The sequence below is a fragment of the Xiphophorus couchianus genome, chromosome 3 (assembly GCF_001444195.1).
Source record: "Xiphophorus couchianus chromosome 3, X_couchianus-1.0, whole genome shotgun sequence".
In the NCBI taxonomy this organism is placed as follows: Eukaryota; Metazoa; Chordata; class Actinopteri; order Cyprinodontiformes; family Poeciliidae; genus Xiphophorus; species Xiphophorus couchianus.
Window position 1 is genome coordinate 4,434,977 of NC_040230.1, and position 19,300 is coordinate 4,454,276.

At 36.3% G+C, this 19,300-nt stretch overlaps 1 protein-coding gene across 1 annotated transcript in view; it reads right to left on the reverse strand.

Annotated features, from left to right (window-relative positions):
• Positions 1–12,710, reverse strand: part of LOC114140274 (semaphorin-7A) — a 52,293-nt gene extending 39,583 nt beyond the window's left edge. The window contains exons 1-2 of the mRNA XM_028010041.1: positions 12,403–12,710; positions 1,014–1,153 (exon numbers count right to left, since the gene is read on the reverse strand). Of these exons, the coding sequence (XP_027865842.1) occupies positions 1,014–1,153; positions 12,403–12,481 (219 nt within the window). The 5' untranslated portion in view covers positions 12,482–12,710. The remainder of the gene's footprint in view (positions 1–1,013; positions 1,154–12,402) is intronic.
• Between the last annotated feature and the right edge of the window lie 6,590 nt (positions 12,711–19,300).

Here is a 19,300-nt window from a genome sequence, read left to right on the forward strand (position 1 = left end):
CAGTTGACCACTTGTTTATAGTGCATCTATGCATATGTTTTATTCTCAAACAGAAAAAAAAAATAAAAAATACACTTGCTGTGACAGTGACCAATTATTTTGAACAGAATTTTCCCAGAATCATGACTGAAGTAATATTTTGAGTAAAGCAAACTTATTTTATCTTGTATCTGGTCTCTTGTTCTGTCAAGATAAACGTCATGGTTGCTTGAGAAAACCAGCAATTTTTCCTTGAGATGACAATTTAGATTATGATAATGAGTAGTTTTTGTGCTACACCCAATTTCACAGTTTAGTGATGCTGCCATCATGACTCCTGGGGGGATCTTTAACAGTCTATTCATGCATGCACCAAGATTTTCATCTTGATTTAGGAACTTGTGTTATCAGTGACAGCTTGTTCTTAGTGGGCACCTGGGCGAGTCATTTCAGTGATCACAGATGACATCCTCCTCTATGAATTTGCTTCAAATTCAAATATTTGCTTACAATAAAGTTACAATGCTTCCAATGTATTCTAATGGCTCTTAAGCAACAAATGTCTGAGCAAAGTTTTGTAATTTAACTTTGCTCAGACATTTGGGCTTTTACAGTTACTTATATAACTTATGAAATTGTACAGGTAACTTAATGAGAGCTAAGAAAAATCACATGTGAGATACCCCAAAGCTCCAACTTGGGCCTCCTCTTATTTGATATATTCGTGCTCCCGCCATCAATAACAATCAATGCAATTAGTTACCGTAACTACACAGATGACACACAGCTCTACATTAAAACCCATCTAAAACCATTAAAGTACTGAACAAATGCATAGAACAAATCAAGGTGGGTGTGTGCCATAACTTTGTTCAGTTGAATAGAAACTAATTATTTTTTGGATCTAAAGAGGATTGATCCAGAATTAGCACACAGCTTCAACTACTACAGCAAGAATTTACTCATACATGTGATTGACCATAACAATAAAGAATGACTGCAAACAGCAGGGAAATTAGTTTAGTTGAATTTACCTGCATGTCAACAACCTTTTTATCACTGAATGTCAACACGTAGATCGTTGCTTGGCCGCCGACATAAAGTGTGTCACTTCCTTCCTGGTGGTACATGCTGATGTAGTTCTCAGGCTTGTTGAAGTGGAACCTGGGGGGTTCTGAGTGGGAGAATGAAAACAATTTTAGTAAAATATGCAATGTTGTGACAAATCTTAAGTAATGGGAGTAAAAGATGATGCATCAACTGAACATGTTTTAATAAAATAACAGATTATGCTGTCAGCAGATAAGCCCAGAAATCTACAGACAAAATCTAAATTACTAAACTGAATATGTATACATATATACATATTCAGTTTAGTAATTGTGATCATTTTTAATGTATTTCACAAATTTTAGGCAAGGCTGTAGTACTGCTGGCGGTACATCACTATAGTTGGTACTAAAACATTATCATTTTAAAACTATATGGACCATATCTAGTGTAGTTGTGAGTGACTTCTGCCTTGAACATTTGATCTGGCTAAGGGCTGTGATTCCAAGTTGCATGACAGATGTGGGTGTCAAATTTTGATCAAGGTTGGGCCTCATGTCCTGTCAATGAGACTAACCCTTTCTGAAGAGTTTCTATGATTATTGCATGTAAAACCTCTGACCTGCATTGTAATTACAAGTACAACAACTAGGAAGAGGACACAATGTTGGCTTCAAAATCAGTTAAAAACAACTTTCAAATCACAGGAAATGAATCATTGACCACAGAATAGATTTTCAACACAATAACAAAAGATTATTGCAGTAAGCGCAAATGTATTTTCTCAAAAATATAATAAAAAGATTATTGAGATTTAACCAGCCTAAGCTGCTCTTGCAGGTAAATCAGAGTCCTGACGTACTCAAAGCGCTCAACCCCCAGTTTTTTTATTTAATCTCCCATCAATATATGGAACCAGGTGAGTATTTCCTGGCAACGAACCAGCCACATTTACAGGAACATTAGCTCCAACATCGCTGCCCTTTCTGGTTTCTCATCAAGCAACAACCCAGTCAACTAGAGAAGTTGGGTGCTAGAGAAAAAGGGCATGTGGTGGGAGCATAAATATCACTGAAAAAATCATGTGGGCAAATTCTATCACATATTCTCTGTCACCGAAGACACCTCCAGAAGGCTTCAAAGTACATTTGAGCATCTCTGAATCACACTTACCTACACTGCAACTGTGCCTTCAGTTAGAAATGGATTGAAATCGCTGCTGCTGTATGAAATATGTGAGTAGCTATGTAAGAAATTATAACTTCAGAAAGATTTCGCCACATATAATGATAAATGCTCTGCAACAAAAGGAGGGAAATCTAAAAATGATTACCTTAAACTTTCAAGACTTTAATCAATTTTATCAACCGGAAATTAATTTCTCTGTTTCTTTTCCTGGGATGTGTTTTGGAAAATCTCTTGTCTTCAACTTACATATCAGATAAATGATTACTTCCATAAAATTTCTCTTCACTCTTGTAATAAAAAGGACATTCAGTCTGACAGCAACACCAGAATGAAGAGAGAGGAGGCACTATAGGTTGCTAGCCAACCAACTATGTTTCTATGGAAACAACAGCCTCCTTCGTTGACGGGAATCTAATTGATGAAACTTGTTGTTCAGACAAAATGAGAAATACCAAAGGATACCCAGTGTGGTGTTTGGCTGTGGGGGAAATTATGAGGCAATCAAACAAACAGATTTATTGCAATATTTACTTTGGCAGCTGACACAGGGGGTGTTACTGATTCCTGAGCATGTCTTTGTTGACTCAACGTTATTTCAACCAAAATTAATGTCTGAGACAAATTTACAACAACCTCAAAGCACATTTTTAAAACAAGCATGACTGTTTTTAACTAAAGTCATTCCTTAAGAGCTAAATCCAACAACTAAATTACCCTAAAAGACAACATATGAAATCACTTCAATTAATATGTTTGCCAAAATTATGATTTTAAGCCTTAGTCAATTTTAAAAAGTTACATCACAAAAACTTTTTAAACAGCTTTATTTTATGAAGAGACTTCACATACTTATGGTTTACATGTTGTTTAACAAAGCAGACATTTCCAGGTCCAGGTCTTGATGGCTATGAAGCTTAACTAAGGTAAACTCTCAACAAGAATTTAACATGAACAGAAAGTAAACAACAGAAGAAGAACATTAAAGACAGTGGAAATTGGTAAATCAGAGTTAGAGATGTTTTCAAAGGAGTTGCACTTTATATTTCTATATACTGTATTTTTCGGAGTATAAGCTGCTACATTTTTCCCACGTTTTGAACCATGCGGCTTATAGCCCGGTGTGGCTTTTCTGTGGATTTTTCTTCAGCCACTAGAGGGCTTCTTAGCAGGAAGTGAATCATTGGAAGTCAAAATTGGAAATCAAAGAAGAAAGTGCTAACTTTCATTTAGAACAAGCACATGCTAGCAGCAGGCACAGAAATTTCTTCAAACTCATATGATGCAGCTTTTAAGTTGAGGGCCATTGATCTGGCAGTACAGGAGGGAAATAGAGCCGCTGCACGTAAGCTCAGCGTGAACGAATCCATGGTTCGGAGTTATAGAGATGGATTAAGGAAGCAGCCCTCGGCTGGGGCGGAGATACCAGCGGCAAATATATATACATTTCCAGGTTTTTTTTGTTTTTGTTTTTTATTTAGTAGCAATATTATGATTGCAATGTTGCAGATTACATCTATGTACATGTTTTAATTAAAGCCAACACTTCTGGCCCATTGGAGGAATATGAATGTTACCTTTAAAGGTAGATTTCTGATAAATGTTTTTTTTTTCTTTTTTAACTCACCATTGTTTTTCTCTTTGAGATGTGTTACATGCTTACACTTTGCTTCCGCCTCCTGATTGTTTATTTTTGTTTTTATTGTTGGCACCTTTGACGGTTCACTGGTGGGGGCGGGGCACAGCCAGCCCAGGTGTTTTAGCTGGTGGCGCACCTGAGAGGGATGAGTGATGGTGGCGTGTACGAAGCTGCCGCAGCAGCGGAGTTTTGGACGAAGAAAAATTAATTAAGAATACGGTGCGGGAGGCTCTGGACGGATCCACCCAGAGGGGAGCGTCGGAAGTTTTGACCGGGATGAAGTTTGTTTTTGTTTGTTTGGATTTGTTTTGGGAAAACCGGCTGGACGCTAAAGCATTTTAGCACCGGGGAGTTACACGCCTGCCAAGATCAACCACCGACGAAATCACCAGAGGTGCGGTTTTTAGGAAAAGAGAAAAAACTATATATATCAAGATAAAAACAACTATTAAACGGAGCGGCGGATGAATGAGGGATCGCGAGGGCTCGCCCTTTTCCAATGGATGCCAGCTGGAATATGATCTACTGATCGGACATATAAGGTAAGCCCCGCCACACTGTGTGTTCCGTCAGGTGCCCAGTTTGGTTTTCTTTACTTCGTTCCTTTTTGTGTAAATTATTACACACTTTGTTGCGGCCCCTTCTCTCCCGTAATCAGCATAAAAAAGAAATTAATAAGAACGAGCCAGGGTGAGGGTAGCGGGACGTGACAGATGCGAAAGCCTGAGCAGGTGTACGGGAGGGGCCCCAGCATTTCCTACTTAAATGGTGGTGATGTTACTGATTGCATCACTGGGTTTAAACAAATGGAGTGTTTTCTTTCTTTAATGTAACCTTTTGAGTTGCCCTGTGTTAAATGTTTTTTTTCCCCCCCCTGCAGACCAATTAGTTATATACATGGGTTTGTAAATTAGATTAATAATCTTGTTTCTCTGTTTAGATTTTGTTGTTTGGTTTGACCTGTTCTATTATGGTATGGTCTAATGAAGTGCAGTTGTGTTGCCAGTTTGGTATAAAACCAGTAAGATGTCAGAGCCTTAAAAACATGCTAAACTATAAAATTCACCAGAAGAACCCGGAACTGGCAGCTGATGCTGCTTTTTGTTCACCTGTTTGGCCATTTAATCACACTACCTCCCAAATAATTACATTCTTCTTCTGACTTAGCTTTCCAGATGTATCTGTCCTTTACAGTCATTTTAAATTATAAAAGGCAAAACATTCACAATTAATTTATGAACGGTATAGAGGCTTGGTTTGCTTAAACATACCAGGAAATACCACAAACTGGAAGGAGGGACACAATCAGGTTTAGAGAAAAGAAGCTTTGTTGTCTCAGTTCAAAGTTTTCAAGAAAAAGTACTGAGAACTAATGAGCAAAGCGGCCAGAATCCATGGAAAAACATTTAAAAACCAAGAGAAAGTGTTTACAGAAAGAAATGAAATGACACTAAAAAATAAAACTTGTGAGCCAGAGGACATCAACATACAATTTGAAGCTGAAGGGGTTCTGTTGCTTCACAGTTTTCCAAAGTGTCCACTCCATGCTGTCTGGGTGGACTAGAGGTGACAACTACAGCAGACATTAAAAGCCAGAACACTTCTCCTTGAGAAAGTCAAACCACTTTAAAAAATCTACTGTAGGAACACAAATTGACCCATTTATGGAAAGCCGGACGATTTTGTGTTCGAGTAATGCATTAGTTTAATTACAGTATAGTTTGAGTAGCTTTCAGATGTTTCCATAGCAGTTTTCGAACTACATTTCCACTGCTCACATCCTGATGTTGAAAAATATTTTACAAACATGTTTAGAAATCAATTATTTGCCATATAATGTCTAAATCTTTTTAATTATTAATTTTCTTGAACAGAGTTTTATCCCTAGAAGGCCAGACTTATTTCAGATGTGTAAACAGACATACAAAGACATAATTAAATAGCTTTGTTGCACTAAAATCTCTGGTAATAAACTTACACAAGAAACTGAAGAATTGTAGTGAAAATTGGTTGAGTTCTATAAAGATATACAATTAGTATATTTCATACCATTGATCCAACTAATTGTAAGCCTGTTAGTAAGTTTTAATAATGTAATACAGAACATTAGTAAAATTGTTTAGCAGCATCCAGATAGTGAATGTAAATAATTCTCCATGGGCTTGGATAAAACTTAAATTTATTTAATCTTTTTAGCAATTTACAATATCTTTTTATCAGAAGCTTAGTAAATCTGAATGTCCTCATCAGAAATGTATGGAATATGTTGAATCATCCATATTTATTTATTTTAATTATATATACATATATTCAAATTTATCTTACTGTTGTATTTACACAAACAAAGTTTAAATTGTCTCGATTAAATGACACAAACATTTTGAGTTGTGTATTTTAACCTCCATTTTACTAAATGGGAAAACCAAGAAGACTTACAAAAATCTATCTTACTCTAGAAGATAAAAGTTAAGCACCTTGCAGATGTTTTCATATGACATTTGCAGATGTGTCACTTTACAACCACAATGCCAATGCATTTTATGTGAATTTTATGTAATTGGCCAACATAAAGTGGTGCATAATTGTGAAGTCAAAGGAAAAAAAATAATACATGGTTTTATGCAAATATAAATCTTAAAGTTTTGCATTTATATCTAGCCTCTCTGATTCAAAACTCTTTAGAAGCACCTTTTGCTACAGTCTTTTAAAGAATATTTCTTTATTGACAGACTAACATTTCTGTCAATTATTCTTTGAACAACAGTACAAGCTGAATCACACTAAATGGAGAGCATTGGGGTAAAAAATTCACTTTTAAGTTTAGAGTTAGGTTGGTGTAATCCAGGGTTCAGCAGCTGCACCTGGTTACCAAATTGCATCGCTATTGCTCTCCTGTGTATTTAAAGAGTGACAGCAAGTCATGTCACTTCCTTTTTCCTCACTTCCTCTCAGACTGAGAGACCTGTTTAAAAGGCTGTTGAACTTTCAAACCTTTGTTTGAAAGTTCAACAGTTAGTGAACTGTTGAACTAACTGTTCAATTAGTGGCTACTTCATCATGTTCAGTAGTTGTTAGTAAAACATCTTATTAATCTAACCAATTTCATAAAGTCATTTCCCAAACTCTCTTGTTGCTGGCAGTTACAAAGCTAAATCTGTTAGCTTATTGCTACCAACCACATCAGATCCCCACCAGATCACAACCTTTGGACAACTTACACTTTGAAAGCCAAGGTTTGTACTGTTTAATAATTTTGTGTGTTTTATGTATTGAGATGAAAACACACCATTGCATCAGTATATTTGATGTTGTGAGTTCCCCTTTGAAAACAAGATTGAAGCTAAAGGTAAACCAAACATTTGTTTTGGTCATTTAAGTTGAAGTGTTGTATAAATAAATAAATTTTTAATATGTTTGACCTCCCTACAGGTTGTATTTTTTGGGATGATTTCATGTTCCTGTTGAATCTGCTGGTGAGCCTTGACACAAATGCCTTTTTGTGAAGAGCTAACCCTGTACGAGTTGGTAAGCACTGTGGACTTGATGCAAAGTTATGGACTCTAACTTGTGTTTTTTTTCTCCAACTGAAAGGCTTTCTAATTTATTTATATTTGCTATTTTTTTGTGTAACCAATTAATTTGGCTAGCATTAGAATGCTTTAGTGGGCTTACTACTAAAGTAAGATGTATGGTTTTACAATTTATAAAAGGAAAACTAAAAACTATTCATCCATTTATTTCCACTATGCAAAAGTATGATAATATATCACATAAATCAACACAACATGCATCAAAATTATGGTTATAACATGACAAAGCATGAGAGTTTGAGGAGCCCGAATACATTTGCAAGATATATTTATGGAGACGATGGCCAGACTCTCCAGTAAACTATATTTGTTTGCATTTACCAATTTTAACAACTCTTTATTTTATAACAGTGAATGGGACTATTTTGTAACACAATGCTTTAACTTAATCAAGCACCTACCTCAATAAAAGTGTTTATAAAAATCAGGTAATGACTGCTAATGAGTAATCTACACTTGTATTTAAATATTTGTGTGCTTTTTGTTGTCATTGCTTCATAATCAGCCTTTTTCAACTTTCCTGCTTCTTGCCTTTGAGTTTTTGTAGAGCAGCTTGAAATGCAGGATGTGAAATGTAATGTAGAAATCAGGAGTATTTATTTAGTATATGCAGTTCTAAGAGGTCATGAACTGCCTAGGGCAGAGCAGCTTAGGGCCTGGACATTAATGCTAAAATACTGATGCTAAAAACTTGGAGAAATGTACTCTTAAAACATGCAAAAAGATTCACTAAGCCCTGTGGAAACCTGCTTGTTGGGGATTATATGTTCCCTGGGGTGCAAAACAGAAATGTCCTGCAGTTAGCAAAAAACAAACAATGAAATGAACAGCTAGTGCAAGTTGTCCATACTTTATACTATAAAAATATGTCAAATATTTTTTAAAACAATTTATTGAAGTAAGTCAAGATAATACCTGACATCAATCTGGACTCATGAATATTTATTTCTGTTTCCAGTGGTTTTAAATATTTTGTCCTCGTCTTCTTCCTTATTTTATTCTTACTGTGTAAAAACCTTGAATTCTCAAAAGGCTTTTCCCAAACTGAGGCTCATTTTTTGCTTAGCTTGAAAAAGCTGCCCATAAAGGCAACGAATTATGGCTTTTTTTAACTCTCAAAGGACAATGTGTTCCTTGAAGTTAAGACATTTTGAAATTAATGAGCCACTCTTGAAGAAACTAAATTTGAATTGCTCAAAGAAACATGAAAAAGAGTGAAGATGTTGTTTCTGTTTAAGAAACAAAAGCTTCAATGTTGGTTCCACATTTTAAAATTGCAATAATGTTTTTTAGATCAACCTCCAAGTTTTCTCTTGATGGGTAAATCTGTAAAACTAATTTAAAGTTAATAAGCATGGTTTTGCGAAAAGGTCAATGCAAAAAAAATGCACATAAAAGGTTGATTCTCTGATTCTTTTATTTTACGCATTTAATTTGAGTACATTTTAGTGTCATTAATTTCCATTTTGTCTGTGTTTTGGGTTTTTCCTGTTGTAGCTGTGCACAGCAAAGTGAGACTGTTTTTCATTTTTCATCTACTGTCTGCCTAATCCAGATCCTAATCCTAGAGCAGGTTCAACAAAACCAAAGTAAAAAAAAAAGTCCAGAAATGGGTCCAAATAAATATTAAACACAAAAGCTGTGGTTTAGTTTTACTGTGATTCAAGCTGCACAAATCTATTCATATTGACAATAGCTGGATTTTATGTGTATGCTTAAAGTGAAACATAGCAGCAGCGGCAGCCTCAGATATTTATCCTACAATTCTACAGTTCCCTTTAGACCCCCTGAAATACACCAGTGAGTTGTTTTGCTTGCATTGCTTTTAGTTTTACTTCTCCAGATCTGCCACTCACTCCATTTTCAGCAGCCAAGAAAAAAACTCAGAGTAGCTAAACTTATTATGCCCATCACTAAACGGGATACATACAAAGTATGATAAACACGTTGTTGAAAGGATGAAGAAATCAGCTGCTTGAAAGTCACTTCTTGTGAGATGTTGATCATAAAAGATCAAAGTAGCTTCTTGATGGGCACGGTTGGGATTCTCAGGGTAAATTAATGCCACAGTATCAAGGGTTATACCAAAATTTTTCACCTAAATGCATCATTTTCTGTTTGGTTTTGGCAGAAGAGAAAAATATTCTTCCTGTGATTACAAAATAATACATCGAAATATTAGTTTTGTTCTATTTTTTACTTATAATTATTAATCATAGTTTGGCCAAGTATAAACAGCCAATTAATTTGGCTTCAAATGTGTTTACACAGAATGTTTTGCTGTTCTTCTGTTTGTACAGTAACACTGGGAGTTTGACAAGCTGCTAGCTGATCTATCAGCTGAACTATCTCTTCAGGTAGCCAGCCACTTTAGATACTTTAACTAAGCGATGAATGCTATTTGTTTAGTTTCGAACTAAGCAAACAACGCAAAATGTAGCAACCATGTAGAAACATTCCTTACCACATAACCATTTTCTAATTAAAACTGAGTTTTGGTATAATCCAGTCAAATTTAGTTATTGCCAATTAGAAGTAAGTTATTTAAGGATGCTCAGCTGCTTCAATTAAGTTACTCTTAGCAATCTGCTTCTAATTACAACTTAGAATAAGTACTGAGGCAACCTAAGGGTGAGTTATATGGACCTTAAATATTCTGATAATATTCTGTTTTATAGCAATGACAGTGGCAATAGTACTTTCAATCAATCACAGTTTTATCAGCAATGTGTCTGGCAATGCTTCACCGAATTCATTGTAGCTCTCAAAGTAAGATGCTAGAGGCTATTTCAGCTAACCTTTACACCAATTAATATTTCAGTAGTATTTCTATTAATATTTCTAAACAGCACACAACAACTTTGCTCAGTCAAATATAGTGACAACAGTTGATGCTCCTCTATAGCATAAACAACTGAAAGAGTAAAAGTAATGATCCCAACCTGGCTACATAAAGAAAACACTAATGTGATGAACAAATTGAGACCAATGATAAACAAGCAAGACTGAAAGGTAAATTCTGGGCTCTCTGCCCTTTTGCCCTTTGTCAGAGGTATGCTGGTGACACAATAAGTTGAAGAGATGAAAATGGTTCAATTTCCAATGATTTGGCTGCAAAAAAGTATCTCATATTTCTTAGTATAAAATATATTGATATTTCAACTGTTTAGACATGTCAAAGTCTTCTATTTTTGTGTGAGACTAGTCATATTCATATTTTATGATTAGGATAACCAATTATCGATCCTGATTAAGAAAGACACTTTATGTAGTCCATAAATCTAACATTTATGTTGCTATAAGTATCACTTTTGTTTATGATGTTTGTTCGTGACCTTTTTGCATCACATGCAGACAAGTTCATTTATCTATTAATGAAGTTACTCTATTGTAAAGCACACCTGTCATTGGAGTTGAATTTATTGCTCCTGCACTTTTATAATTGTTTGTTGTACTTAAGAGCTTTCTGAGATATCTTGCTCCTCCTGAGGTTTAATGCACTTACAGTAATAGACCTGAGTGAATGCAGTGCAGTGTGTCTTCTAACTCTCAAGATCCCAAACCAGCCTCAACACCGTGTCTGAAAGATATGAGAACCTCCTTAATGTCCTCATTTGGCTCAAGGGTGCCAAATGAGAACATCAGAGAGTTCCTTGGGGCAGACTGAGGCTTTTGTGGATTTACGCTGACATTCTCTACCTGTACTTCACAGTGTGTCCCTGCCTGCAAATGCATTACAACGAGTTTGATTGATATGACACGCACGTTCAGAGACGTCATCTGGTGGTGCGTTTTTGTGTGCTGCCCCATCCAGAGGGAGGAGAGCGATCTAGATCCAGATAACTTGACACACAGCCACATCGCTATTGATTGCTGAATATATTAGAGGTCTGTGTGCGGCGTAAAAGTGCGTGAGTGGAATGAATAACGGGGACTGGGCTCGAAATTTTCCACTCATTGCCCTCTTGTCCGTTCAAGTTCCCTTTATGAACCAGTATATATGCAGCTATGCATGTTTTTTCCTCCTGTTTTTATTGTACAGCAGCCTTTTCCTATACGAGCCTGATTCATCTGCTGCAGTGTGGAGCAGCTGCCGCGTCCCGCATTGCAGCTCCGCAAGGACACGGCAGCTACAATGAACGTGTCAACCTCCATAGACTCGTATATCATAATAATGCCGCTTTCCAGCGATTCCCGGCCGCTCTTGAAAAGACAGCCTTTCTGGAGCAAAGAGGCGCCATGAAGCCACCTTTGGCATATTAGAGTTGTTTTTTTAGTGCCTCTGGTCCTAATCTCTCGCTGTGCGTCTGCAGGATGTGACAGTGTGGGAGGACAAATTAAAGCGTCGTTGTCCTGGGCATTGCGAAAAGATGTGGATTTAAAGAAATGGAACTCAGAGTTTGTCAAAAGGAACGACAGAAAATCCACAAGTTGCATGAATAGCCCCCAATTTTATGGTACTCCACAACTACAAATGCAAACAAATTGAAATAAAAAAAAAAAACCACTAATCTCATATAAATATTTTCTAACACAAGGTTAATATGTGAATTTGATTTTGTAAAATAGTTTTTCTTAAGGTGCAAATGCAATTAGATGCTTTGACAATTAGTGCGGGGCCTGAATGCTGGAACGCGCAATTTACACCCCGGTTGGCTGATGAAGAAAATTGATGAAGTGCTCCGATTATTAATTTTCTGTTTGTACTTTTCTCCTGAAAAAGAAACCGTGTCGAATTGAGGAAGAAGTAAAAAAAAAAAACATTTGAGAGCATCAGCTAATGATGTATGCTCCGTTAATTCATTCACTCATCTCTCCATCCAACCATTCAGCCATTCATGTATCCATGACACAGTCAACTCCTAATGAACACGACATGAAAGAATAAGCTTGCAGATATTAATATTAAGCTGAATTATCCAGCTGAATCTCCGAAACGGTCCAAAATAAATGTCTTACCGTGCACAATAAATTTCAGGCGAGGTGACTTTCCGGTAACCACCGTGGCCAGAACAGACAGGAGTATAAAATAATTCATCTTTTCGTGCGGATCTGTCGATCACTGTCGGTTTGTAGGATTTGTAAGCTGATTCCTTCCCTGAAGCCGTCTAGTGAGGTTCCCTCCCCGAGCTGCGTACCAGAGACGCGCCAATGTTCGCTGGTCCCGGTTCTCTCTCCTCCGCCAGCAGTCAGGTTCGGTAAAGTCGGGGTGTCAGGCTCCACCTCGGAACAAAAGGCGAAAAAAAGGGGGGGAGTGTCTCTTGTCAGCGTAGGAGAGGAAATCACAGCTGGGGGGATTGGAAGTCACTGTAAATCTTTTGATTTGGTCACTGATGTGTGGAGTAACGTCATACCTGTTGCTTATAAAGATGATTTTCACTGATAAGTTTGTTTTTGACAGTGATCTCATTTTCTAGTGTTATATTCTGGCGTTTGATCTCACATCTTTGATTTGATCATATTTATTTGGAAGAAAGAAAATCCCAAAATAAAATATTTATTTCCTTTCTCCAAAATCATATTGACAAATTATTGTTACCAATCTTTGTCATACTTTAAATTACCCCCTTTTGCCAGTATGGCATTTCACAGAGTTGGAGCACACAGAGAGTCATTGCACTATGTTCTAAAATGCTTCTAAAGAATTATGGTCAGAGGATGGAGAGGCAGAAGGCATAGGGGGGATACAAGAAGGTCCTGTGCATCTGTGGCTTTTCTCCTGGTACTCTGACTTCCTCCCACAGCCCAAAAACGTGCATGTTAGGTAAACATGCACGTCTAAATTTCCCTGAATAGAGAATATGTGTGTGGTTGACTGTGTTGTTATGGATGGATGGATGGATGGATGGATTTCAACTGAAAATGTTAATATTGATTTTGTCTCTGATGAACCATATCCATATTATATTTTGAATTATTACCTTGTTCAAATACCTAGTGATAACGCAATTTTCTGATGGACTCTACCAGATCTGTGTCTGAAATGTCCTGCTCTCTTAGGGAAGTAAATTAAATTGCCAATATTGACACAGAGTAATAGTTGCACAATTTTATACAGCTGGAACTGTGATAAATTAGGTTGGATGATAACCAAGAGACATTTTTCTCGTGCATATCAAGGAAGATGGTAAGAGAGATAAAAATAAAAAATCACTGTAAAGTAGCAAATTACTGCAGCACACAGTGGTGTTCTGTGGTTAAACCAGATCTTTTCCACCGATGTCCACTAGATGACACTGAGCTTTTCAGAAATAAGCATACAAGGTAGAGCCAGGCTGACCTCATGTGAAGCAAAGTATGATCATGTGGGATAGAACCTCATGCCCACTGTTAAATACAATGAAGTATAAGTGAGACTTTGTACCTTTCTCTCTTTCTAAAGCCATGAAAACCTTGATCAAGAGCAAGATATAAACCCTTAAAGGCTTTTTTATCAAGCCAATCAATTAAGTATCCTTGATACTTAATTGATTGGCATGTTGTCTTGTCTTCTCCAGTTTGAGGAGTGACAAAGAGAAACTAACCATTGATTTCAGATCCCTTGGGAAATTTGAAGTATTAGGAATCATTGATAGTATCACACATTTCTGCATATATGTCTGTGTTCTGTATCTGTTACTTTCATCTTTTACAGAATACTTTTTTACTCTTAATCGAGTAATTCCTTGGATGCCTGCTTTTTTATTTTTAATTCAGTCAATATATGTTGAAATAGTGTCAGTCTTACTCGAGTATAAGTTTTGGAGATTCCACCCACCTGTGAGCAACACAACTCAGGCAGGGAATGATCCTCTGTTGGTACTAATGGGTCCAAACAGTGCATAGAAATGATTCCCCACACCATTATGCAACTACCAACAGTCTGTACCTTTGTACCAACAATCTGAACCTTTGCTACAAGGCCGGATAGACCCGTGCTTTAATGTTGAGCATATTCTGACACAACCAAGTTTGCTTTGAAAGTAAAATAAAAACTTACTAGAACAGGTAGCATTTTTCTTTTGGTGCCTAATTTTGGTGAGCTGTGCAAATTGTTGCCACACTCTTCTGTTCATAGCCTACAGGAGAGGCATTCGATGTGCTCTTTTTCTTCTGGAGTCCATGTGCTTCAAGGTTTAATGTGTTGTAACAAGAGGTTGTTTGAGCTCCTGTTGTGTGTCATTCCAAACCACTCTACTCATTTTCCTTTGACATGAACAAGGTGCTTTTTGCTCTCTCAAATGCCCACTGGACATTTTCCTCTTTTTCTGATGATTTTTTGCTAATCTGATTGTACAGAAAAATCTCAGCAGATCAACAGTTTCTGAAATATTGAAAAATAAAACTTCAAAATTCATGTGATGTTTTTAGTGATTTTTTATAGATACCAAGACACCCACACCTATGGCTAAGTTTGATTTTTGCCTCATCAACATCCTCCACTGTAATGTCCAATCAATATGTGCCAATAGTGCCCAAGTGCCTATGATCCACTTCAAATCATGAAGTGGATCAGCAGTTTCATTCTGCTGTGCTCGCATTTGTGAGCAATGCTGACTGAAATGTATGAACCTAAACAACTATAAACAATGAATCTCTGTTGATGGTACTAATAAAATGTATTCCTTCAATTTAGTGAAAATGATCTCCTAAGTGCCATTCAGAGAATAATCTGTTATGAGAACTTTCTGTTATGAGAATCCCTCTGCCCTGTTTCCACTGGAAACAGGGCAGAGGGATTTTCATTTTCCCTTCCAATCAGAGAGCACTACATGTCTTACAAAGGTTGACATTTCCCAGCTACTCCAGCCTGAATTTGTCATTATATATCTCATTCAAAGGCTTTAATTGTCTCCACATGTTGCCACTGAAATTAAGACTTTTGAGCACACTCTAAAGAAGCAAATTTTTGGCTTTTAATCAAGAGTAAATTTCACTCACATTCAGTTGTCTTACTGATCTACGAGACTGAGAAAAAGTATTTCCCCTTTACACTTTTATTTTTTGCTTTTTGTCACTCTCAAATGGTTCAGCTTCAGTTTTATTCTTATCCCAGAGGAAAATTGGTTTGCAGCAGGCATCAGAAAAGAAAAAAAACAGAAAACATCCACAAATAACATTGCATTCATTCTCTTAGCACACTTATTAGAAAAAATAACTCATGCCCTAGCATTAGATGCATGACACTCAAGATAATAAGAATATAAAATATGAATTTCATAAAAATGTAGAAAATGGTTTGGGTATTACAGTCTAAGCTAGGGAGATTAAGCTCCACAATAACTGCAGGAATGAAAGAAACTCGATCGATCTTTGGTGTCCTAAAACGGTGGCCAGATGGCAGATCAAACTCTCTACAGAGTGGATGTTCATCATCATGATGTTTAATATCAAAAATAACCTGAGTAAATACAAAAAAGCAGTTTTTACTTGGTGAAAGGACATAAACCTACCTGGCTTTATGTGGCTTCCTAAATCTAATCAATGGTTGTGACATATTTGACCTTCCAGCATTTACAAGAATCTGTTACATCTATGTGGAAAAATTTTGGTTTACTTTTTTTTTTTTTTGCAGAATTATTCTAACTCAGTCACGTTGAAGGCTTGTTGAGTATGAATTTCCTCTTTACTTTCAATTTGACCTAAGTTTGAACTTTGTGTTCAAAATCTGCACAATCTTCCTTTTGTTTTTCTAAGCTATTCAAAATGATCCCTGTATGGTGTATTTGTTTGTATCATTGCCCTGCTGCATAACCCAAGCTTGAGGTCAAAGATTGATACCCAGGCAGGTAAAGGGCAGATTTTGTGGTTCCATCAGTCAAGACAAATTGTTCTGATCATAAAGAAACAAAAAATTTGCAGACCATTAGTCTTCCCCCATCCATGTTTGACAATTTCTATGATACTGTGTTGTTTCATGCCAAAAAAGTAATGGTTATTCTCTCAAAAGTCTTGGGGATCAACAACATTTGGCTAACTTGAATTGAGATTGTTGTTTTCTTGGTCAACAGAAAGCTTCCTCTTAAGCTCTCTCACATATATCATTTTTGCTAAATCTCCCCCCTATCTTTATTTCTCTTCTGTTGCTATTGTAGCGAAATGAATTTATTTATTAATAGTCATGTTATTTGGCTACTTTGGGTTAAGAAATGTTTTGTGTCAGAAGGAAATGTGTGGGTATGTGTTTGTGTGTGTGCAGGCGTGTGTGCGCGCAAGGTATTGGGTAATCCTAACGTTAAAAGTTAGGAAGGAATTTCTGACTTTTCAAGCTGTAGAAAGATAAGTTGAGTTGTTGTGTTTTAATTCATAGAAAACATACTCTAAGGATTCCAAGAGACTCCCCATAACAGCCCAACCAACATAAAGGAAGCCATAAGATTTGCTCCAGCCTAAGAACGGACTGGTAAAAAAAAACTTTGACTGGCTTCAATATAAATACACCCAGCTTAATATTAAATCTGGGGTTCTGAGAGATATGTGTGAGTACTGAGCTTGTGTATGAGGCAGGTGTACTAGAAGAACCCTCCATGTTCAGAGTGATGATTAATTTCTGTCATGAGAGATTTTTTTACTCCCTGCAAAGTCTACCCAGCAATCTAGTCAACCTGTTCATTCATATGCTCATCCATCCATCTTTGCTTAAATGAGAGGATTCTTTCCCTGCTCTTCAAGGCCATGATTAAATCTGGGTTCTGACCACTAGGTGGCAGCAGAAGCAGAGTTTTAAAAAAGTATTTCATTTCAACAGGAAGCGAATGGAAATCTTAATCTTCTGATGTTGCTTGATGAATAATTGATGTGGATATGCTCTGTTACATTCTGGACCTTAGTGCACTGATTTGTATTCGTAATATTTAATTTTTTGGTAGGAAGTCACATTTAGAACAAGGCAATCATTGGCTTTAAACATTAATCACTACTAAAATATGTATTCGTTTTTCATTTAATGAGAGCTGTCTACATGAGGGTCACATAAATATTCCAATTGAAAAAACAAAGAGTTTTGCATATTTTATTCATCAAACTCACAATGCAGCACCTGAGTGAAAAAAGGCTATTGCAGCGATCTGTTATAGTGTGATAATTGTAAATGGGGCTTTTCAAATATGAAATTGACTGAATAATTGTTTATTGCAGTGAATTGGTATTTTACTCATCAGCCACTTTGCTAAAGTTGATTTGTCAGGAGTTACATTTCTAATAATGTTTTTGCAAAATCACACGTAACAAATAACATTTCTAAAAAAAAAAATAGAAAAACATCTGGTGATATCTTAATCTTTAGACAATACAAAATTGCAATGGAAAATGGTGCAGTTCAATAAAAAAAAGATTGAAATCATACATCAGTTTGTCTTAGGTAAAACTAAATGAAATTGTGGAAGGTCTTATGTTCATTGTAATTAACTTCAATAGATCCTCTTTAATCTAAAGTGATTCAGGCTTGGGGGTTTGCCGTGTTTTACTTAAACCATGAAGCAAATTGAGGTGATTTACTTCTGCTTGTTAATTCTAATGAGGCTACCTAATTGTGCTTTCAGCACAGGCTGCAGTATTAAGTCAATATACATCACATACTGCAGGATCAGACTGGTAAAATGCAAAAAGATAAGATTATAATTGCAATACTTCACGTATTTGTAGTGTTATTACATAAACATGGCAGATGAAGAAAGACAAAAAATGTACTCAAAGTTGTCTGCATGATTGTGATCATCTTATTAAGCTCTCAGCACATCATGCAAAGTGAGCAACAGAATAAGACTGTTGCTTACTTACGTCTTGCATTTTAAGTCAAAACTGTCTATGAAATTTGAATAATGTTGAAAGCACTCAGTATGATTAAAGCCAAATCTCTGGTGATTTCTTTACACGGACTGTTTAAAATATATATTTCTCTCACAGTTTTACAGCTAGGTTGCGTCAGACTAGGAGGAAAATCTAAAAATAACTAAACTCAAAGCTGAAGATTCAGTGGGCTCCCGAGCTGACAAGGCTGATGAAGACGATGTAAAGTTACATAACAAAATATCACATTTTATAGTTTGAATAATGAATTTGAATAAAAGTAAAAGGCTATTTATGTAGCAGACATTTTTCTCTGGTTTCTCAAGCATAGCCAAAGAAAACCAAAGTTTACTGCACTTCTAAACTGTCACCTATTTGAGCTTCTCTTTTATTGTCCTGAAACAGGAAAACATTTCGACTGATTTAACATCAGCCCCTGAAGGACCAAATGATCCTTCATTTCAAACTATACACAGCAAACATCCTGTTTGCTGTATATAGTGTTAGTGAGTATTTGCTTCATCTATGACTTTCTATCAAATATATATATTTTAATTTACTTCAATTGATTACTAATATCCCAGCTAAAAGTTTTGAGCACAAATATCATAAATGCATTTTATTTTTAAAAGAATCTTCATCCTAGCCTACAGCAGATGCATACAGTAGAGACCATAATATCCCTGGGGGTGTTCATGTCTGTTTAAGTGTTGGGGTGTGGTTTATAAACACCACTTTAATCTGTTTCTTTGGCTTTCTGTCCAATGGGAGCAAATAGTTGTATTAAAATAGATAATATTACAGGCCAAGCTAGGCTGAAGGATAGCACCCGCCAGACAGACCTATATAACAGATTGAGACAGGGAGAGGTAATCCTAAAGGGTTTAAATCTCCGCTCATACACGTGATTATCTTTTTTTCTCCCTTTTTCTGGGTTACTCTGGGCGACTGCATGAGACGAACAAAATTATTTGCTGCTCAGGGGTTTCGCTAAGAGCACGGAAAGTCTCTTAACCCTGCGAACATGGGCACCTCCTACCTTTATGATTATTTTCCACTACTTTGTCCCATATTTCGTTTTTATTTCAGA